This window comes from Melanaphis sacchari, unplaced genomic scaffold, assembly GCF_002803265.2.
Source record: "Melanaphis sacchari strain LSU unplaced genomic scaffold, SCAv2.0 Contig4_pilon_pilon, whole genome shotgun sequence".
In the NCBI taxonomy this organism is placed as follows: Eukaryota; Metazoa; Arthropoda; class Insecta; order Hemiptera; family Aphididae; genus Melanaphis; species Melanaphis sacchari.
This window is the reverse complement of record NW_020271335.1, coordinates 3,224,949-3,249,138: the sequence shown is the minus strand read 5'-3', so window position 1 is coordinate 3,249,138 and position 24,190 is coordinate 3,224,949. Positions and strand designations below refer to the sequence as shown.

At 23.4% G+C, this 24,190-nt stretch overlaps 2 protein-coding genes across 5 annotated transcripts in view; one reads left to right on the top strand and one right to left on the bottom strand.

The window, feature by feature from the left end:
- The window catches only part of LOC112598965 (multiple C2 and transmembrane domain-containing protein), a 60,706-nt gene extending 56,463 nt beyond the window's left edge, over window positions 1-4,243 (top strand). For 3 of the 4 annotated variants that reach the window (XM_025345642.1, XM_025345643.1, XM_025345641.1), the window contains 6 exons: window positions 335-548; window positions 622-767; window positions 2,333-2,573; window positions 2,639-2,745; window positions 2,806-3,013; window positions 3,968-4,243. In XM_025345642.1, coding sequence (XP_025201427.1) covers window positions 335-548; window positions 622-767; window positions 2,333-2,573; window positions 2,639-2,745; window positions 2,806-3,013; window positions 3,968-4,057 — 1,006 coding nt within the window. In that variant the 3' untranslated portion in view covers window positions 4,058-4,243. Of the gene's footprint in view, window positions 1-334; window positions 549-621; window positions 768-2,332; window positions 2,574-2,638; window positions 2,746-2,805; window positions 3,014-3,447; window positions 3,539-3,967 lie in introns of all 4 variants that reach the window. The other variant, XM_025345645.1, reaches the window with a different exon arrangement.
- Window positions 4,244-4,913: 670 nt separating this feature from the next.
- LOC112599095 (A disintegrin and metalloproteinase with thrombospondin motifs adt-1-like) lies at window positions 4,914-20,565 on the bottom strand. The gene is made up of 17 exons (XM_025345829.1): window positions 20,503-20,565; window positions 14,801-14,870; window positions 14,107-14,360; window positions 13,727-14,053; window positions 13,011-13,272; window positions 12,477-12,582; window positions 11,898-12,032; window positions 10,887-11,136; window positions 10,380-10,582; window positions 9,535-9,601; window positions 9,349-9,463; window positions 9,153-9,289; window positions 8,324-8,605; window positions 7,275-7,389; window positions 7,035-7,192; window positions 5,119-5,272; window positions 4,914-5,051 (listed from the first exon to the last, which is right to left on the bottom strand). The coding sequence occupies exons 1-17, from the start codon at window positions 20,563-20,565 to the stop codon at window positions 4,975-4,977; spliced, it is 2,775 nt and encodes a 924-aa protein (XP_025201614.1). The 3' UTR covers window positions 4,914-4,974.
- Window positions 20,566-24,190: the final 3,625 nt, after the last annotated feature.

The window sequence follows — 24,190 nt, the reverse complement described above, 5'->3', positions numbered from 1 at the left end:
TCAACTTTAAATATTATAACCGTAGGTATTAACAAGAAATCTATTTCTAAAAAGACTAATCTAAAATTAGATACTTGTTAATAAACCGGAGTTAATTATATATTAAAATGATAAATTTTAGTCTTAAATACATAAATATAATTTAAATAGTTAAAAAAATTATGTATATTAATTTTGAAAATTAAATTCCTATAAATATAAAATGTAACACACAATTTTATTTATTTTTTATTTTTCCAATAATCACTAAAAATAAAAATCATATCTTTAACATTTTTTAGTTAAAGATATTTTGAAAAAAAAAATTTTAATTTTAACAAATTGTTTGTTTCAGCAACGTTAAAGATATTAACTCTGTTCTCGAAGTGACAGTTTTTGATGAAGATCCTGATTATAAAGTAGAGTTTTTGGGAAAAGTTGCCATACCATTGCTTTCTATAAATAGTGGTATACAAAAATGGTATTCTCTCAAGGATAAAAAGTTATCGGGCCGAGCTAAAGGAAACGACCCAAAAATCTTATTAGAAATGCGGCTCATCTGGAACCCGGTATCTTTACTAAATTTGTGTAATATTTTTTTCTAATATTGCCTAATTTAATTCTATTTTTGGTTAAGTTTAGATACGAGCATTTATCAGGACATTAAATCCAAAAGAGGAAAAATATATGCAACAAGACATTAAGTTTAAAAGACAAACACTAATCAAAAATGTTATGAGGCTCAAACAGCTCATTTTATGGGCTATAGATATTGGAAAATACTTTGAGTAAATATTTAAATTTTATTTAGCCCTAAATAATATTTACTTTAAATATTGTAGAAATTATTAATAAATATTGTCATACTATTTCATTACTTAACATTATATAATAAACTTTATAAGATATGTCTGATGCATATGTATAATGTGTACAAAGAGATTGAGATAGATAGAAATATATTAAAAATACATATGGATAATATAAAAATGCTAATTGGCAATGTGTACTGGCCAATTTAACTGATAATAAAGCAAAAATATTCATTGCCTTATCTATTTAAAATTTTCCAGTTAAACTTGGGCAATATAAGCTACAACAATTTTGTGTTTTGTTTATTCTTATTTATAATACTTTGCTTTAATTGTATGAACTAGTTACATTTTTTTTTCTTTTAACATTATTATTTTTAATTGTACTTTTAAATTACAACTCACATATGTTATGTTTGATTGTTCATCCAATTAAATTTTTCTCACAGTTCGTTGATTAAAATATGTAAAAATAAAATTAGAGTAGCTATCTAAACATTTGAATTTTCCACCAATATATTTTATTAAAAATACTAAAAATTCTTTCCATATTATTATACTGTATCAATAAAAAAAAATCTATCGATTTACTTTTTTATCTATTAACAAAATAATACATTCTATTTATTTAAAGTAGTTTCAAAAGGTTCTTTTGGTTTCACTATCGACACACCAGTTTGTATAGATAAAGTAATTTTCCAAACATAATATAATATCGATTGATATACCTACTTTACTTTTTTTATGATCCTTTTTTTTTTATGTATAACCTATGAACCATTTATATCGTTCATATCGTTCACTAGTATGTAATTCTCGGAAGAGCTCTCTGATCGATCGACTTTTAACAGTTATATATATTTTTTTTTTTTACAACTGACTTTTATAAATTCTTTGTACGGTGTTCTATCTTTTTTTATTCCATTTTTAAATAAAGATTTTAACAAAAGTTCGTTCTTAATATACATAAGTATATTATATTAATCCATAAGGTTTAGATAAATAACAAGTATAATTTATTAATTTTAGGAAAAACCATACTAATATAATAAAGTAAATATAATGCAGATAGTTTGATAATAAGTCATAAATGCAAAAACACTTTTAATTTCATCCGTAACCTTGGTAATTTTAATTATACATTATTTCTTCGATAGACTAAGTGGTTATACTAAATATTCATATATTTTAGAACTTCACTACCGTAGTAAAATAAATCAACGGTGTTCTGTTTACTATAATGGTAGTGGTTGTGCCATAGTTTTGTTTTTAGGATAAAAGTTTCAACACGTTGACCTACATTCGTATTCTTATTCGTGGTAGTATTATATACAAATTGTACTTTTGCATATCAAATTTTAAAATTTCATATAATTATTAAAATTTTATCATCAAACATAAAATATGATATATTATATTAGGTGAAATTTCATTCAATATTTATGTATTACTTAAGTGTTTGTTCTTATGTCATTAATTATTACTTAATTATGCTATTAAGTTATTAAACAAAATTATATTTAACTATAACTTATCTCCAGGTACTGGGTAGAATGGGAGTCACCGATGCACACTATTCTAGTATTAATTGGATTCGTGGTGGCTTGTCAATTTTTTGAACCGTACATGGCACCTATTGCTCTATTACTGGTGTTTCTTAAATATTATATATCATATTCGTGGGGTGCATCTAAATTAATTGACGAAGATGACGATCAACAGATCGATGAAGACGATCAACAAGACGATCAACAGGACGATCAAGATGACGAAAAAGCAAAGGTAACTTGTACATATAAATGTAGAGAAAGTTATTGTACATGATAGCTAAATGAAAATATTTATAGGAAGAAAAAAAATCTTTGAAAGAACGAGTAGCCGCTGTACAAGAAGTCACGCAATTAGTTCAGAACACAATCGGAGACATAGCTTCGTTTGGTGAAAAAATTAAAAAGTAAAAATCTTTTAAATTTATCAAATAAAATAAGCTTAATACTCTATTTTTATACCACAGCCTTTTAAACTTTTCCGTACCATTCTTATCGTACTTGGCCATCGTGTTACTGATTGCCGTAATCATAGTACTGTATTATATTCCAATAAGATACCTGATTATGGGTTGGGGCATCAATAAGTTTACCAGGAAAATACTTCGTCCACATACAATTCCAAACAACGAGCTCTTGGATTTGATTTCTAGGGTACCCGACAACGAAGAGAAGGTAAAAATCAATTTGTAAAGTATATCCAAACATTACATGAATCAATAGTTTAAACAAACTTTTGTAGTAAAACTTTTTGGTTTTCAATGAAATATTTCATATAAGTAACTTGACCATTAAAAAAAAAAGTTTTTCAATGTTTATAGATTATTAATAATAAACGACTAGTTTAATATATAATAACATAATATTTGTAGTTTTAAAATTTAAAAAAAGTTAAAAATTTAAAATAGTAAAAATAAAATGTAATGTTTTTTAAATGTATTTAAAAACCATAATATTTCAATATAGTTTAATTTTATAAAGCATGTAAAAAAGTTAAAAACTCAATTGAATTGAGTGCATACGTCAAAAAATTGCTGTATTATGTGAAAATATTAATGTTAATCCCATTCAATATTAAATTAATAATAGAAAATAAATATTTTGCACAGCGTCATTACAAGGAAGTTAAATATAAGCCAGTAAAAAATGTAAAATGGTTTCAAATAGAATAGATGATCTTTTTATATAATGAACTTCAAGGTACGTAACTTGGAATAATATTGTATTAAAATATAATGTTTTCAATTTATTTTTAAGAATTATATGATTAGAATAATAATAAAAAATTTATAACTCTGTAATAATCAAAAAATAAAATAATTAACTCCCAGTATAATATATCTTTATTTTACAATCAATTAAAAACTAAAATGATAATATTTTATAAATAAACAAACACTTTGAGTCACCTCTTTTTAATCATTTTTTTTATTAAAAAAACAATGAATTCCATGAGTTAAAAATAAAATATAAATTATATTTTATTACTTCTGGTACTATAATGCAAATAATTTTAAAATTAAAATTGTAACAATTTACTATTTATTATTTATTTTTAATACATTAATTTCAAAGTATATATTATTTACAAATATCAATAAAATTAATATTCATAATGTTTATGTTTAGATATATTACAAAGAATTAACAACTGTCGATAATGTGGACAGTGGTGATAAATCAAATAATAAGGATTTAAGAAGAAAACAGAAACTGTGATTATTTTTTACAATTTTGCAAGGTATTAATTTTGGTTGTTCTTAGTAATTAAATTTATAATATACAATCGCTATTTTATTACTATTAATATTACTTTTAAATCTGATTTCATCGATTCAAACTTAATTCCTTTTTTTTTTTTGAAATAATTGTGTGATATTAAGATTTTTTAATTTTACTTAAAAAATGGGCTTATATTTTAAACACTTAAAAATTTTCCTTCTTTAATTTTTATCTATATTTTTTAAACAATTCTGTATTGTATAAAATTTGAACTATTTTTAAGCTTACTTTTTGTCTTTTTATTGGTTTGGTCTTATTTTACCCAAATCGGTATATAAAATGTAATAACTGTTTTAAAATCATATTGTTTAGTTATTATTTACTATTACTTATTTCTAAATTTTATTCGATACTGTTTAACGTATTTATTGTTATTGAGTGATTTTTAAATTATTTATATATAAATATATAATAAATTTGAATAAAATATTTTGATCTACAATACATGAACATGTGTACATAACTTTTTAAAAATATTGTGATGTCATATAGTCCGGTTAAAATAAAGTTCAAGAATTCTACCTATATTTATATAAAAAAAAATATACGATTTATTGCGAATTTTAGATAAATTATAATAGACTATAATAGACTATGGTCGATTATAATAAATTATAAGCACATACGGACCTATTAATTATAATAAATTATAATAATATGTAAGTACGTACGTATTAATATTAAATTTAATATTACCATAATAATATTATTATGCGTGTACACATTCGTGTACTAAAATTGCATATATATGACGCCGTGGTGAATTAGAAAACAATAACAGTTAACACACAAATTGATTTATAGCACATTTTTATATTTTCAATGCAAAATAATAATGTAATTTTTACATCTTATCACGTAGTATGTATTTCTACAGGATTTTCAAAGTCTAACGATATAATTTCATGATCTATTATTGGTTTTCTCTTCTCTGCAATAAATAATAAAATAAAAAGAGTTTATAAACATATACCTATGATAAGAAATAAACATCATACCTCTATTCATATCAAAGAAAGATTGTATGATCTGTTGCACGGTATAATCACTATCCTGTGTCGACAAACTTCTTTTTATACGATTATTTGAACTGAAATTATTATGTGATGTAATTTCATCTACCGATAGTGGCATGTTATCGGGTCCAAAATCCTGACAAAAAATATAAACAAGTACAAACATTAATTTAACATCATTAAGTATTGATATTTATTTTATTTTATAAATTCGTTGCTTATAATCTCATAGTATTAAATAAAGTTTGAATTGTTCAAATCGGTATAAAATCATAATGTTATGATTTTAAATGAATTCTAAAAAAAATATACTATTATAACAATACAGTGTTACATTTATTACAAAATTATTTTTATAGATTTAAATATCTGTCACAAACGTGCAATTAATAGATAAAAATTAGTTTTGATTAACGAGAATAACTTACTTTTTAAATAAAAAATTGCAATTAATTTTACTAAAAAAAAATGTTATAAATTATGAAATCCCTATAATACTTCTTAATATAATATTTTCGTAAACAGCCTTTCCGAATGCCTTAACAATAAATCTTTAAACATTTATAACTTACTAAAATTCTTCAAAAACACTAATAACAAAACCATAAAATAAAAATAAAAACGTTTCAATTTTATCTCTAAAATTATCTATTTATTTTGGATTTTAATTATTAATTAATGTACCTAAATAAATAATAAAAAAGAACTAGTATCCTTATGATTACTTAAAAATCAATGTGTAACATACTAATAACGACCAATGATCAGTGCAGTCGAAGTCTTTTATTTATAATATTGATAATGAAAAAATATATATGTATATATATGTACGTTAAATTTATTATGGTATTCTCTATGACACAATTTGGACATAAATTGTTTTCTAAAATTTTACTACAACTCAAAAATTGATATAGACATACAAATATGAATATCATGATTAGGCTCAAAAAATGTAATTGTTTTTTTTTTTTATCACGAAATTTGTGTTGATGTATCCAATTAATTTGTTTGTAATATTTAATATTTAAATATACAATGTAAGTAAGAAATTATGTACCATAAACTTGTAACAAGTTCTAAAAGGACGTAGTTAATTATTTTTTGCGTTAATTGATTCATTACGAATGTATTTTTTTTGTTTTTTTACATAAATTGGGTTTATTATTTATTTAATTTCTTCAGAAATTTCGAAGCTTAATATTTCGTATTCCATGTGTTTAGGTAAATATTTTGAAGAATTTGAAGAAAATATTGTTATTTGTGATAATTTAGTATGAATATTATACAAAAATAAAAAATTATATTCATAATTATAAACAAAATGTTCTAGTGGTTTTGGTGCTTTCGATTGTTTTTAAGTGTCTTTTCAATATTATTTATAGATGACGAGGTAACACGTCTAATGATTATATCAGGTCTATTAAAAAATTATGTTTGGACTATAAATAGTATTAATTTTAGACAAATGAAAATCAAATGATATTATACAATCCTAGAGTGTAATAAAATAATAAATTATACGATGCAAATAATGATATATACATATAATAAAGCAAGGTAACTAAATTTAGTAACCTTTCAAATCCAATCGCCAATAGTCTCCCCTCTAAACAAATCAAGATAAACCACCAACCACTCAGTCATCTGAAAATAAACTGGAAAAACCTACATTCCGCTTAAAAATCTCATATAGGGTGCTGCCATTAGGCGACTTCCTCACTCATACCTCTTGATCCCTTTTTCCGTTGAATTTACTTCCTATACTTAAAGTATATTTTGTACAGATGGTAAACTTTTATATTTTAAATAAAAGAATACATAAAAACTACAGTACAAAATTAGTTCAGAATATTAATTATTTTACTTTATTTAATTTATTATATAAAAGTACTCACCAAACATTTTCCACTCAAACAAAATGCCTGTCGGTCCGGATCTCCTCGAGCACAATCCGTACCGAATGGAAACCATCCAACTTCTCCATTAACAATATAAAACCTGTGCTGCACTGTTTGATCTTGACATGCAAGTCTACATGGTCTATCCTTATCCTCTATAAATCGTTAATATTAAAATTTAAAAAACTAATTTATTATATTTATTGAAAAATATGTTTTTAAATTACACTTTTTTACCTGGTACTGATGATAGTTGCATTCCTAAACCAGAAAGTCGCTGCACTTTTTGACCATATTTAGTACAGATTGAAGTTGCATAATCTACTACGGATTTCAAACCCATTTTGCATTGCTATTATAATGCAAAAGATAAATGTTAAAAAAATGATTACAATATTAATGTTCATATATTATTTTGTAAAACTAAAAATTTTCACTACTCACTCGATAAATAAATTAATTATAGTTTCTAATACCCAAATTTAAGTTTATAAAACCAAAAATTAAAATTGAAAATCAAAAAACCTTTAGTCATTCACAACTTAAATCTCAAATATAAATTTTTTTAATTTATTTCTTTAAGGATCTTTAAAATATTGTGAAGTTATAATGAATATTCATCCCTCAAAAAATTTTCATACAAAATTCTTATGATTCACTAAATTATAGTAAATTTATAAGCAATACTATTATTGAATTTAAATTATTATAATTCATCTGTTTTAAACTAAAAAATCAAAACATTATAAATAAGTCCAAACTCATAAATAATATTTTAAAATTATTAAAATTCTATATTTTAGAATTTAAAGAAAGCTAAGCTATACACATTTAGATATCGATTTCATTATTGATTACATTTTTATCGAATTTCGAAAAGTAGAAATACCCATAACATATTCTACCTTTATAAATCAAAATTTTTAAAGATATTTGGCTCAATAAATAAGGAACGTAATGAATAATTATATTAAAACCATAAATAAGACCTTGATCAGCTATTTGCTTAAAAATAGAGATTAAAATTAATTAATATTTAGATATCAATACGAATTATATAACAAATCAAAGTTTAATCAAGAGCTCTTAAATACTAAAAATTATATTTTTATTTCACATTTATTAAACAATTTATTTGAACTCTTGTATTCGATTCGTTTCACATATATAATATACTATTGAATAAAATAAGACGTAGGTAAACAAAGACAAACAGACAATAGTACTATGCGTTTCTTTACTGTTTAAATAACATAAATAAACTCTTATCTAAAATGTATACTCGCTTCTTTTTGTGGACGGCAAATCTTTATGCTCATAACTGGCTCGCACGTTTTGCACGTTTTACCTTCAACCAGCTTAAGACCGACGCCCGGAATCATACAACTATAGTGGCACACAGAAATTGGCTGCCATTTCCATCCATCAATACTGGACTCCGCAGGCAAAAGCGGCAACGGTTGAGAAGGCGGTCTCAACCGATTTACTGGCGGTTCATTTGATTCACATTTTTTTGCCTCCTCAATGTAAAGTGTATCAGGTGATGATGATTTATCACAAAGGAATTCCTTTGCACACAAAATTAAACAAATTTATCGTAATACTTAATAATTATAAAACAAGTATAGTTAGCATCTAATAGTTGTTTATAGAGATATAATTAAAATATGATAATTACACTGAAATAATGTTAAGGTAGAAATAAAATTATTATTTAAGCTAATAATTGAATCGTAATAACTATTTTTTGTTTATTAATATTTAATATATAAATCATTATGTATTGCGTATTAAATTATATCTTCACGATTGACTAAATTATACATTGCTGAAATCTGAAGGTGCATATTTTATATGGAAATGTAACATCTTCATTACACAGATGACATTTAAATATAATTCCTAAGTATAATAATTTATTATATTTCAAGAACATAATTATCTTCTTTTTAAAAATTCATTAAATTACGAGTACTAATTTTTTTTTTTTTTTTAATAACTAGATATAATAAACGATCGATATTTACAACAATTATTCTTGTAACTCGTAATCAATTAATAATTATTTTATTAACCTATATTTGAGAAGTTAATTTTATTGTATTTATAATTTACCTTACAATAACCACCAATACAATAAGTAGATTCCTTATTTTTGTTCATTTGACATGTTGTTCCATCTGGAAAAGACCAACCTCGACTTTTAGTACCACCCTTTTCTTTATGACACCAAACAGTACACGCATCTTTAGCTAAAATAAAATTGTTTATATAAATGTAATAACACCAATAATAGTACATTTATACATACGATCTGAACTAATTTTTTGATAACCAGTTCCCAAAAGCTCCACATCGTATTCTTTAGCTCTTAAACATATCTCATTAGCGAAGTCTTTAATAGTAAGCTGTGGTGCATTTATACACTAAAAAGTCATCCAGTTAATTAATTTTTGATCAATTATTTTTATTTTTATTTAAAAATAAAAACATTTACTTGTTCTGTGGAACATGATTTGTACTTTTGATCACCACCTGAACATGATTTACCGCTATTTTCTGGCCTATAAATCATTAAAATAATAAATACTATTTCTATAATTTAAAAAATTACTATAACAACTTCGTAAAATATAATATGATATTATACATCATTACCTTAATTTCTTAATAAAATATTTACATACAAATATAATTTTACTTTACCATAAATTGTATACTATATCTCCGATCTAAGATATTTTTGTTTTTTCTTTTGTTTTAAGTATTCGTTATTTACATTAGTTGAAACTACACAAATATAAATCTTTAGATACTCGCTTATGTGAATTGTTTACACAAATGTATATTATTAAATGCTAAAAATTAAAATAACTAAAAACTGTAATAATTATCAAAAGCTTAGCTACGCTTCTTTGTTTCTTTTACTTCGAATTTTTTTGGTTCACATTATTGTTTCAAACATATAGTGATTAATAATACCCTGGATTCCTGAGAAAACATTTGGGCAGCTTTCCTTTACACAGTTATTATTTTTAGCACATACTCATAATAATTTATACAGCGTTGACATTGATATTGCACTATATTTTACCAAATGTGAATGTTCATAAAAAAAACTATGTTTGAAATTATGAAGCATTAAGTAGAAGATACTTCATCAAAAACATTAATAATGCTAGAATTTTTCATTTTTTTATTTAAATAAAGAAGAATCATGATTTTATGATTTTAAAAATATTTATAATTATTTTAAATTTATTAAACAATATTATATTTTTGGTTATTCGATTGAAATAATATAAACATCACTAAATAAACTATTACATGGTAAAAATTTACCTGGGATTGTTGCATCTTCTTAACGAGGTCATTATGCCGGTGCTACCGCTATCTAGATCATTTTTATCACCTAACAAACATGATGAAGCACAATCTGAGAACGGTTGCCAATCACTCCATCCACCATCGATACTCTGATGTGGTGCAAATCCAGCTTGAAGGGCAGACAAACCCTTATGTATGCACCGACCACTTCTACACCACTAACATTATTATTAAAAATAACAATAATAAATAAATATAAATACGTTTTATTTAGTTATAAATGAAAGGTATATAATTTATATATTTCATTAAATAATAAAACATTCTAATAAATGATAAGTTTTAATTTTTAAAATGTGTTAAACAAAATTAGTTTCTCATATTATGTATTAACATTAAATTTATAAGTAGTACTATGCAATACATGTTTTTTAATGCATTCTTAAATTAAAAATTATTTTAATTTATTTTATCTAACGCGATATATATTATATTGGCTATATTCAACACTTAAAATCTTACTTTGTTTGGGCCACACAGAGTTCCTTCTAATGCAGGATGCGAAGTCCATGTATATCGGTCTCGTTGGCAATGTAAATCCCGACATACCTCACTCAAATCTTGACTAGTGGCGTGTACACTTCCTCGTCCATATTTAAGCAGACATTGTTCGTGTGCGTCGAACCGCTCACCAGGCAAACGACCGAAATTTTTATGGTCTATGTATCCAGAAGTACCACTGTCGTCAAATAAGCACCCTGCTTGTGAACTCCTAGACATATTTTAAATTATTATTACTTATTATATAACTTTTTACAATAAAATTAAAGTTTGTATTATGTTTGAAATAGTTACATATTTTTTGATAGTGCATATTATTAGTTGAATTATATTATTATTTTTTTTTTTGAAAAATGAAGATATACATTAAAAATATATATTATTTATTTAAAATTAAAATAGTTCGTAAAATTAAATAAGTGACTTGCTATTCCTACAATGATGATATTTATTAAAAGAATTTAAATCTCACTATATTCAATATTGTATTGCTAATTTAGATTATAAATATAACGTATGATAATATAACTATATTAATTATTACAGTTATTAATACTTAATAATTACAGTAGGTAATAAAAATCAGTCTTTAAGCTCAGATAATATAATTTATTTAAAAAATAATAATAATATAAGCTCAACTATTTATTTGTGTTGTACACAATAAAAAAATAAAAATATATTCGTTTTAATATTTTTAATTAACCATAATTTTTTTTTTCAATTTTATGATAAAATATTAAAAATACAATTTATTCAACTTAAATTATCAAAAATAACATAAACACTTTAACTTTTACAGATTAAATAACTTGCTATATTTCTAGTTACGTATTATTATTGTATACACTTAATTAAGAATTAAAAATTGAAAACAAATAGGTTTAAACTATATTTATCTAGGTATATTGTGCTACTAATAAATATTAAATAATATAAATAATAGTTTCTGAAAAAACTTGAAAATCTTACTGTAAAAACTTCTCTAAGTACTCATGGCTACACGTGGACCATGTAATTTTACCACTTCCCAGGGTCGGTGACATCAAGTAACTTGTTGGATCACAATTGTTATCCGATGAAGTTCCATCATGTCGCATTCCCAAACTACACAAAAAATAAATAAATTATTAACCAGATGGATTGATAATTCATTTGTATAAACCATGGTAATAGTTTATTAAATTAAATAATCAACATTCTTCACGTATAACTGGTTGTCGTGCCCTTGAAGTCTTATTTCTATAATTATTTTACACTATCCAACAAATTTGTTGATTATCAATACCAAAATAATATTACAATAGAGCGTAAAAAAATTAAATTTTTTCTTTTTATTACTGTAAATACAGTTTTTTAGTTTTATTAAAAAACAAAAAAATAACTTATTAGTTATTACATTTAATTTTTCAAATAAGATTTATATAATATTCACTGTAGTTCACTATCATAAGTATTGAATTCACTGAGCACAACATATATAAATTTTATTTTTACATTTTAGTATAAAATTGATATTATATAGAAATATATTAACTTTTTATTTCTTACTTATGACCAATCTCGTGTGCAACCACATAAACACTTTCAAAATGACGACCTTCATTTACAGTACAACTGCTAGTTTTCGTGCACATACCGGCAACTGGAGCGAGACCTGTGATATCATATAGATTAGTATATAAAATAGGTGATTTAAAGATATCGTATAAATCTACCAATGAAAATTTATTATATACATTTATAAATAATATATTATCCTAATAATTCGTAGTCATCATCAGTGGCATAACTAAGAGGAATCAGAGTGTGCGGAACACCTAGACCAGTTTACTTAGGGGCCCAAAATAATACGTACAATGATTTTCTTTTGATAATTTTAAATAAATAATAAATGCAATGATATTTTTGAAAAAATGTTTAAAATAATTTTAGTAAGATGAATACACCATCTCTCTCTGACCCCCGTATAAAATATCTAGATGGATAGGGAAAGTGTTGAAAATCTCACTCTTAATTCAAAATTTTGTAGTTACACCACTGGTCATTATATATAATATAATATGCGGTGTATCGTCTACTTACCTACCACTTGGTTACTGATTTTACCATTTTTTCCGGTCACAAACAAATCAAGGCCAGTCAGTATAACAGCATGATCCCAATGCAGAGGATCCGAATCTAGCGGTGGATTTTCCGTCTGTTGCCATTTACAAAAATTGCTTAAGAATCGGTCTATATCATTAGACCTTGACAGACCTTCGGGGTCTGAATGAAGGATCTCCAGTCTTTTTAAAATAAAGTTAATTTGACGACCTAACGAAGGGTCGTGGTACAACAAATCAACCTAAATGACCCAAAAACCGTTTATTTTTTTTTTTTTTTAACACGTATTTTCTGACACACTGGTAAGATCCAACTAGGCCATAATACTACAACTGTTACGATTCCATTATTATTCATGCGTAAGATGTGACAATATTATTGATACCATTTTTAAATACGTTTGTCACTTTTTACTTTATTGTTTCCGCTATTATAATATTGTTCATTGAACATCGTCATTAGATAATAATTATTTGTTGTCAAGCATTAAATTGCATCATTTTTAATATACAAATTAGACAAGAGAGTATCTTATGATTTATGAGGATTTGACATATTTAAGTATAAACTCAAAGTGAAATTATTGACAAACTCTCGTCATACACCTGGCGATATTTAAATTTGATAAAAAAAAAATATTCTATAATAAATGGAAAAGTAATCAGTTGTTTCATTAAGTTTAATAATTTACTTACAGCATTGACCATAGCCAAAACAAATCGAATAATTTCTTTTTCGGTATTTGGTTCAAAATTAATGGCCATGAGTCTATAAAGGTCTTGGTCTACAAAAATGGCTATTTCCAGATTCAACACAGATGGTGACCAAATACCTCTTTTTTTTCGAACTTTATGTGATTTATTATATTCATTCACGGCAATAAATTTGCCAAGAGAATCTCTTAACTTCGCTGCGTTTTCAAGTCGAACAATTACGTGCGGTGTTTCATCCAAACCTTGAAATCGTTCTGGTAATGGACTTATGGCATAAAAATCATCCTCACTTGATTTAAGAATTCCTCTCTAAATAAAGGCAATATTATAAAAAATAATTTTGAAATTTCGGTTAAATTTACTAATCCATTGCAGACGTCAAGTGCAGCCACATGGGGTGAAAAACTATGGTAATAACAACCCGTATCATTCCATTCATTATCTATTATTTCTGATTTTCCATTTTTTCTTTTTAGTATAACAAATTTATCGTCAAATAAATCATCATTTTTTTGCAAATCTAATTGAAAATTACGTCCCAATCTGTTAGACGTAAAATTGACCAGTCCGATTTTCAATATACTTGGATTTAAGTAAGTTACGCCAAAATGTTGACCTGGAATAATTTAAAACATACATATTGTATTATGCAATTTTATCATACGTGCATCATATCAATTAGATCTAATTTTAAAAACAGAATTTTTCACACAAAGGTAGGTAGTATGCAATTCATGTGTAATTAGTTTTTTCCTGTAAGATAACGCTGTCAACTAACGAGAAAACCCTATCTAAATCTATAGCGTGTAAATACACAACAATTATAATACTGTCCACGTGTTATTGACCTCTTCGGAAACCCACGGAACCATAACGATTAACATTTATTCTTTTAAGCATAGATATATGCATACCTCCCACCCTATTTCAAATATTTTGTAACAACTTTAATAACAATTCACACATTTTCACTTTTTTTCTTTTGCATTCTCCCTCTCTATATATGTTCAAATAATAATTGCTGTGCGGAACTAAAGCATAACCAATACTACTTACTTGCATTGGGTCCAATGAAATGTCTCCATTCTGATGGTGTTAAATGTTCAATCAGATTCGTCTCGTTAATCTAAAAATAATTATTACATTAGAGGATTTGTTTTTGATTATTATTGAAAGTAAATTTTAATAACAACAATAAACTTATCGGTTGACAATTTTTTACTTAAAGTGACGTTTTTGAAAAAATAAACTAAGTAAATACATGTCTTATAATACTATTTGATTATTACCAGAATTAAAGAATAATATATAATTCAATTATAGACTTAAGATATATTTTTAACATATTTTATAACGCCTATCAACCTGGCGCAAATTTATTTAAATTTTTTTTTTTTACGGTAGACATGAGGGTACCTAATAAAATTCTTTTAGAAAATCATAGTTTTTAATACGGCTATAACTTCTGATAATTGAAAAAATATATTTTATTTTATAATTTTTTATTTTCTGTACATTTATTAAATAATTTCTTTAATATGTAAATCTAATCTAACTATTATAATAGATTTATAATTTATTGTAAATATATATTATTTTATCTAAATACAATGTAATATATTCACACTGCATACATTGCATTACAATACTTCAGTTGTGCCTAACTCGCATCATGTAATCATTTTATACTTATTCAAAAAACTTATAAGTATAATATATAAAGTACATTGTATTTAAGATTTTATAAATTTCTTCCATATATTCAGCTTAACATCATGATTGCTATATTATATAAAATTGGTGAAGCCATCACTATAGATATGATCATAGTAGATAAATGTGATGGAATCTCTTGCATTGATGTTAAACAGTATCAAACGTATCTTATATAAACTCTGTAACCCAAACAACTATTAACTGCTTAGGTTATTCTAATTGAACAATATAAGTACTATGAACTTTGTTTGAACTCAAAATAAATCATCTTATTTCAAAAATTTTAAATCACAATCCGGTGAATGAAAATAATCCCCTTTAGTTCTTTTAGCAAATACTTGTAACAACTATAAATACTAATGGTTTTAATAAGAAAGGCAGAAAGGAATGAAGCTCTTCTAAAAATTTCGATAAAACGAATATAAAAACGTATATTATACATTTATACGTAATATGTTACTAAGTGTTACAATTAAAATTTGTATATAATACATAAATCATAAATTCGTTATAAATAAATTTCTGGTCAAGTCATTAATAGTCACCAACATTATTATTAGTAGTAATATTGCATCACAATCATTATTATGATATTATTAAGTTACTACCCCATAACCTATAGTAAATATATAATTAGGCTTTAGTCTTGGGTTTCTTTTTATGACAATTTTTCTTAATTTTATTTAAAAATTTAAATCAACTTATTATTAACAAAAATTATTCAAGAAAATGATAATATATTATGTAACAGTTATGGCCTTGTAATCCGAATTGAATAATATTGGAACAAAAAACATCCTTTTCACGACACGAACAGTGTTATTAGCGATAGAAGCATAATTTATATTTTACATTATTTATTAAGTCGTCCGTACATGGATCCATAATCTATAAATAATTTTCATATTTGAAAAAAAAGGTACCTTACTAATTAAGTATGTATATATTTGTGTTATATTTTATATTATTATTTAACATTTCAGGAAAATAATTTATATCAATAACTATTTACGCATGATAATAATATGTATAAATTATTTTTAAATAAAAAAATGGAAGTTTATACGAAAGCAGTTTCAATATTAGACACGCAAAATAATACATATATAAATAAAACAAGATTATTACAAGAATTACAAGAATTTTAACAAAGTAATAAATTAAATAAGTATTAGGTATACAAATATATTGGGGAATTCCTTAATTAAATCAAAATTAAAATAACTTCAAGTCACGAATATTATGAATATTATATATAATATTATATTAATTGGTATTTGTGCAGACTTATAGTTACTTAAATAGTAAGCATAAAATAATAGATAGTAAAATTAAAAAATATTATTTATTCCAAAATATTATAGAATAATAGGATATCTGATATAAGATTTTTAATTGTCCATATTAGACACGATAAGATATGACATGTTATAGCATTAGAGTATTACTTTAATGTTAGTAATTTGAAAGTGTATTTTCTGATTGACTGAGTTGTTTATTTTTTTTTCTTAAAGTTAGTCTATGTCATTCAACCCATTGACATTAATATGTATAATGTGTTCATCAGTAAGTTTATAATATATTATGTTACATGAAGTTTATCATAGTGTTGTGTTACAACTGTGATATAACTTTGTTTTATAAATACATTTAAAAGAAATATTTATCAATAATAAGTAGTAAAATAAATTATTTTTAAGTATTTTAAATATCTAATTAATGCGAAAACCCCCAAAAAATGTTCCTAAGTATAAAGAAATAGGAAAAATTCTGCACATTAAAATACAACTTTAGCAATGATATAATTGTTGAAAAAAATAATTAAAAAACTCATTCGGTTATTTTATAATGATACAAAGCGATTGCAATAAATTATATTGTTAAATTTATAAATTTCATGTTTATTATAAAAAATAAGTACTTTATAAAATGATTATTTTATATATTATATATTTTTTAAAGTAGTGTGAAATTAAAAATACTTTACTGAACCTAATTTTATAAGAAAAAATATTAAGTATAATACATTTCTCAATAATTCATTTTTCAGCCTGTAAATAACTAAGATTTAACACATTTCATATTATAGAGATTTCTCACTTCTGACATTTTCTAAAAAGTTAAATACAATCAACTATATTACTTTATTCAAACATATTTATTTAAGTTAATTCATATTTCTAAAGCTTAAGATCAACTTTAAGTGTCTACTTAAGAGTTAATTAACTATATTTATAATATATATTTCAACTAAGTAAAAATTTATAAATCAAGTATACATATATATTTATAAAATGTTTCAATTTTAATAAATTATAAAAGTATAGGTAATTAACTTCAAATAATCAATCAACATCACCTTTCTTATAAAATTTATTTTAATTTTTGTTGTCAAGTAATTTTTACTATTTAATTTTTTTATTCTTCACTGGAAGTAAATAATTAATTTGAACTCATATATTCAAAATAATTTTTATTAGCTATAAATTGTTATTTATCCTTGAAAACTAATTTTGAAATATTTAAGGTTATCAACCTAGAGAATAGAAATGGTTTTATTTTATAATATTTCCTGACAATAGTAGGAATTTTACATTATTATCTAAACAGACTAAAATAAAAAAAATGCACTAGCTCTAACAATGTAATATTATGTATAATCATATTCAATATTTGGATACCTACATAAAATAATTTTTTTTTTATTTACTATAAAGTGTGTCACTGATGCGTGCAAATCAAATATGTCCTGAATGGGCAAGGTTATCGGAACATAAGCATTGCTACTATACGAGTATTCGAATACTAATGGTCTTTTCTCATCATTTTAACAATTTCATGTTTATCAAATTGATAACCAACCATTTTTTATAATTTTTCATTTCGTGTGTAATAGTTAGTTAGGTATCAGAACCAGTTACCTATATTTAGCATAAAGAGAAATAGTAAAATATTCTCTGTTCTAGCAATTGGATTATAAAAACAATGGTCCAGTGGACCTAAGACAGGATGTGCTATGAAAGTAAAAGGCGTATAGACATATAGTATCTATATACGAAGGCAATTTTTAAAGTTATTACCGAATCGTTACTTTCCTTGCGTTTGGTTTCCAAGTAAGATAATCATTCTGTTCATACCTACTGTTATTGAGAACGCATACGATTTTCCTTCACGGAAACACATCGTCTGTGGTCCGTTGCGCTTCACGAATAACAAATATAATAAATGTAATGAATATACGATAAAAAAGAAAACTCTTATTCGGATCGATTATGTTTGTTAATCGATCCAGAAATGTCTTATGAAATGATGAGTTTAAACACTGGAGAGAATGATTTTAAAATACAATAATTACTTTATACACAGAAACAACTTGTAAGTTAAAACAAAAGAACATTCTTATAGTTTTCTAACCATTGTCGAGAAATTTCTCAATTATTTATTATACATACAAATCAAAAATAATCGTTTAGCTAAACAGCCGATTACATATGCCTAATTTAAAACTATTTGTGTTCTAACAATGACCTTGCCGTGCAAAGACCAACGAAACTTATCAGTTTAGTACAGTAAATAAACCTTTAATATATCAATTTATTATTTGTATATAAACGTAATATCGAAGTTTATCCATAAACATACATTACTCTTAATCCGTGAAACGGAGTGTAGTACATCGAAATAATGTTTAAATATTTACGTATTTTATGTACGTACATTTAAAATCCTTTTTTTAAATATTTTATAATGTATTTCATTTTAATTAACACATTAATTAAACAGTTAAACTTATTTTTTAATTTTTTATATAAAATTATCAATATTTTCGAGATTCCTAAAAAAACTAAAATTTATTAAGTTCGAATTTCAATGAATGAATTATAAAATGAAAAAAAGCCACATATATTATCGTGTGGTTGGTTTGTAAAAAAAAACATATAGACTGCGATACCTATAAATACCCATTTAAATCTTTAAATCACTTGAAACATCACTATTCAAATATAATAAAATTACTTATCACTAAAATTTTTTTACAAAGTAATAGAATCTCTTTTTATTTATATTATTTATTTTATGTACCTTAAGTTTTTTTTTTACTTTTCTATACTCCACAGTTGACCCAACTCAAAACATAATATATCAATATAGAAATAAAGTACGTGTCTTTGTATTAATACAAATACTGGAAATTAAGTTTCAGAAAATTCCTATTTTTAATTTTAATAAGAAAGCAAATGAAAATTTTCTTAATGAAAAATATCATATGGTGGTCATGCATAAAATTATCATGACAGAATGAAAATTTTAATTAAATTACTATAAAAATTTAATGTATGTAATTTATATATAAACACATAAATTATATAATAATAATGCATATTAAATTGAATTTAATATTTTAAAAAAAAATGAATTTTATTTATGTTATTAGTGGGTAAAATAAACATTTCGGAACAATAGTTTTAAAATCTTTAAGTCTAGAGTTTAAAAAAAAAAAATCTAAAATAGAAAAATATTTCTGTTAAATTTTTACCATACTCATAAACTATGATTGATACTTAATATTTTTATTTTCATTATCAAAAAATAATAATTTTTTTTTATACAGTCATTAAGATTGATATCTTAAGATTTAAAATTGTAATTTGAGGGGATATCTATTTAATACATTATGTATTAAATAAATTCTGTAGTAGTTTTAAAGTCTTCAACCATTTAGTCACTTCTCATAAAGTTATGTTATTTATATAACAGATTCTATACAATAATTGTTTAACTACGTCTTATTATGACGTGTTAGTTAATTACAAAATTATAACAAAGTTATAATTTGCATGAAACGTATTTCCTTGTTAACAAATCTGCTAATATTTAAATCAAATTATTTATTAAATAGTATTAACTGAATAAAATTATTTAAATTTAATTATAACTAGGTATCAAGGTACCTAAATAATCTATGTGTTAAATACCTATTATTCATATAAATTAAATATTTATAACGCAATTTAAAATTACAAATATGATATAAAAATTACCTTAATACTTTTTAACGGTTGAAGCATCCATAATATCAAAAATAAATCAAATAATAACTGCATTATTTTTCAAACATCTAGTTTCATAACTATCAAATGTATTTTAAATCTACATTGATAATATGGTTATTTTGCACTGATACTTTTGTAAGTTACAGTTGTTAGACTGCATGTTATCTGTCTTAACTTACAATAGTTAAATAACACATTACACTTTTTATAATATCGTACAATTTAACGATATCAGAAAAAAAAATATAATAAATCAATTGCGTGAAAAACACGATAAAATATAAATAATCGCACTAAACCATTTCATTCGCTAGACTAAAACGAATGGTGTTCTGCTGGAAACTGACTGCCGGTATACCTGCTCTATCGCACTGTGTATACCTAAATATATATATATATATATATATATTTACAGGTAAAAAATAATACCGCCACTTGTTTAAAAATTACAGCATAATGATTGTTTAAGCGTGTACCTATATGTTACTTCCCTGATGTCGTTTTGACGCACTCGTACATTAATAACAGTAATCATAATATTATAAACTGGTTCTTCTGCATAATCCTAAAAGTGTGTATGTGATATTTTTGAACGTCTGTAATATAAAATATTTTAACAATAAAATAACTTAAAATCAATTTATTATATATATATATACATTAATTATATTAAGTATCACAATTTCATTTAGTTTTATAGATTTTAATAATTATTAAATTATACTATGTTGTGTTTCTATAACTATGCATTAATTTAATTATAACATAGCTATTAAATTCTATTAAATTATGTAAGTTATAGTACGTAATAAACATTAATTTTTCTAATCCAAATTTTTAAATATTTTGAGAAATGTGAGAAAAATGAATTATTAACAAGTTGGTTTATCAATTATTCATTAAAAACAAACCTCAACATTTTTTTTATAATTTTCTTATCAAATTTTAATTTAAAACTAAAAATAATTGCAAATCTATAGTTAAAACAAATAATGAAGACAGATAAAATAATAAAATATTAAAAAATGTTTTTTACTTAAGTATTTGGTGTTTAATAAAACTAACGAAAATTCATATTAAATAAATGTACTATATTCATAAATATATAAACTATGTGATATAGATATAAATCAGTAAAACGATTGTTGAAATAAATCATACAATTAATTATTTAAATTAAAATAAAATACAGTCTTAAAAACTTACAGTACATTCAATTATAAATATATTATATTATGTAAATATATTTGCTGTTATCATATGCATTTTTATTTATTGATTAATAATAAAATTAAAATACATTATATAATTATAACTAATCGATATAAGAATCTAAATTCTTTATAATATCTTAGGTCTCATGACTGTTTATAATTGAAATAAAGTTTATTTTTTATAAAGATTATTCTCTATTCATATTCTGTCAGCAAATTATTTAGTTTAGTTTAAATATAAAAAATATAGGTAGGCTAATCTAAGTACTTGAAGCCTTAAAAACAAAAAAATAAAAATACTATTAACATAAATCTGTGTATATTTAAAAAATCAAATACGTACCCAATACGTTATAAAAATTTTAAAATTTTTCATGTGCAATATTCAATATTACTAGGTACTCGTATATGCATAGAACAGAGTACACACAGAGAAACCCGTAAAACACAAATTATTTTTTAATAAACTGTACTCAGTTATTTTTTAATTCAAAATAATTTTATTCGCTAATTTTATTTAACAATTACACGTCATTTTAAAACTATATAACCCCCATTATTATGCATTATTTATTTTCAACAATTTGTAAAGACTGATGAACACATTACTAAAAAGCTTAGAGTATGTTCACCTCAACTTTATGAACACATATCGTGCTATAAACAACATTTTTACCATAAAATTGACATAATTTTTAAAAATAAAATAAATTATATACATTTAATTGAATTATAAGATTTGTGAATAAAATTATTTTTACAATAAAATGTTTATAAATTGTTTTATTTAAAAAAATAATTAAGTATTATTTATTCAAAAGTCATTTATTTTCCGTGGGCCCCCTATATTTTAACAAAGCACAAAATACCCTACTTACAATGCGTTTTAATGAATAAGACCTACACAATGTTAAAATTTATGATTTCTATAAGCTTCAAAATTTTATTTAAGATCTTAGTATATAACATATGAGACTCACTAGTTACTACTATAATACGATATTATTATAAGTACTTAAAGTGAATTCAATCACTTATACGTATTTTAAACCAATAATTATATTGCTTTTTATTTATTGACATATGTTGTAAGACATTATAGATTATAGTATAGAGTATAGACTATTGTTCTAATAATAAACTCATATAATATAATTAAATTTATAAGGTTAGTTATAAGTGCAGTAGAATAATACATAATAAATATATTTATTTTATATTAATTATTGTAATTTATTTGCATACAATTAAAGCAGGTAACCATTTTTTTTAAATGTATTATAAGTGTAATATTTTTTACAATGTTGTATACTTTTATACCTGTAAGGCTGTAAAACTACAAAAATGAGATTGGCGTATTGTGGGTAGTATGCTATTGTTTATTAAATTATTATTGAATGCTCCGGATTCCGATTACATAAAAAGATTAATTGAAACTATCAATCTCTATTTTTTTCGAAAGCTATTACTATCAAGAGGATAATCATGTTAAGCATGCTGTGAAAGTATCTCTATAAGCATCCTAATATGATTATAGAAATCGGCATGTAGTTGGCATATTTTATGTCGCATTTTCAATTATATCACAACAATTTAAAAATATAATCTATGGTAAATGTAACATAAAAAATTACCATTATTAAAAAACAAATTTGATTACTTAAAACCGTTATTTTACTAAAACAAATATAACATTATATGTCTACGTAAAAATCCTAACTAAAAATACATATTTATCTATTTTTGGGTTCACGATATTGAAATTATATAATGGAGTTTATTTAAAAACTAAAAATTATATAATCATTAAAAATAAAAACGCGAATTAATTGTGTTTGACTTACTTTTGTTTAATTAAATTTCAAATGAAATATTTTGTAAAAGGTAATTAAGTTTATCATATGAATCATCACATCAAATGTTTATGTATGTGTAATTAATTCACGCTTTTTAATTTTATATATCTTACATATTATATATATATATATATATATTAAAGCTATATAGGTTTATTTACAGTAAATTATGCATAAATAAAAAAAATATACATTATACATGTGTTACACATTCGCGTTGGTAGGTACCGTAAAAACTAGGTATGCAGGGTGTGTATTAAATTGCACACATGTTTCAGATACAGGCGTATCGAATGGGGCCCACTGACTTGTGAAATTTTATTTTCAGACAATATTAACAATGAACATAGTCTATAAAAATCTATTTAATATAATTTAAGTATGTATTCTACTTATGAACCTACGTTTATTCAAAAAAAAAAAAAAAATTAAATATTTCAAAAATATATGTTCAAATCACTTTATTATCATATAAATAAATATTACAAAAAAAATGTTAACTGTAAATAAACAATCATATAAATTATTTAATATACATATTTTAACATAAAACCATTATTAAATACATTTTTCTCAGAACAACTAGTTTTATTGCAAATTCAACTA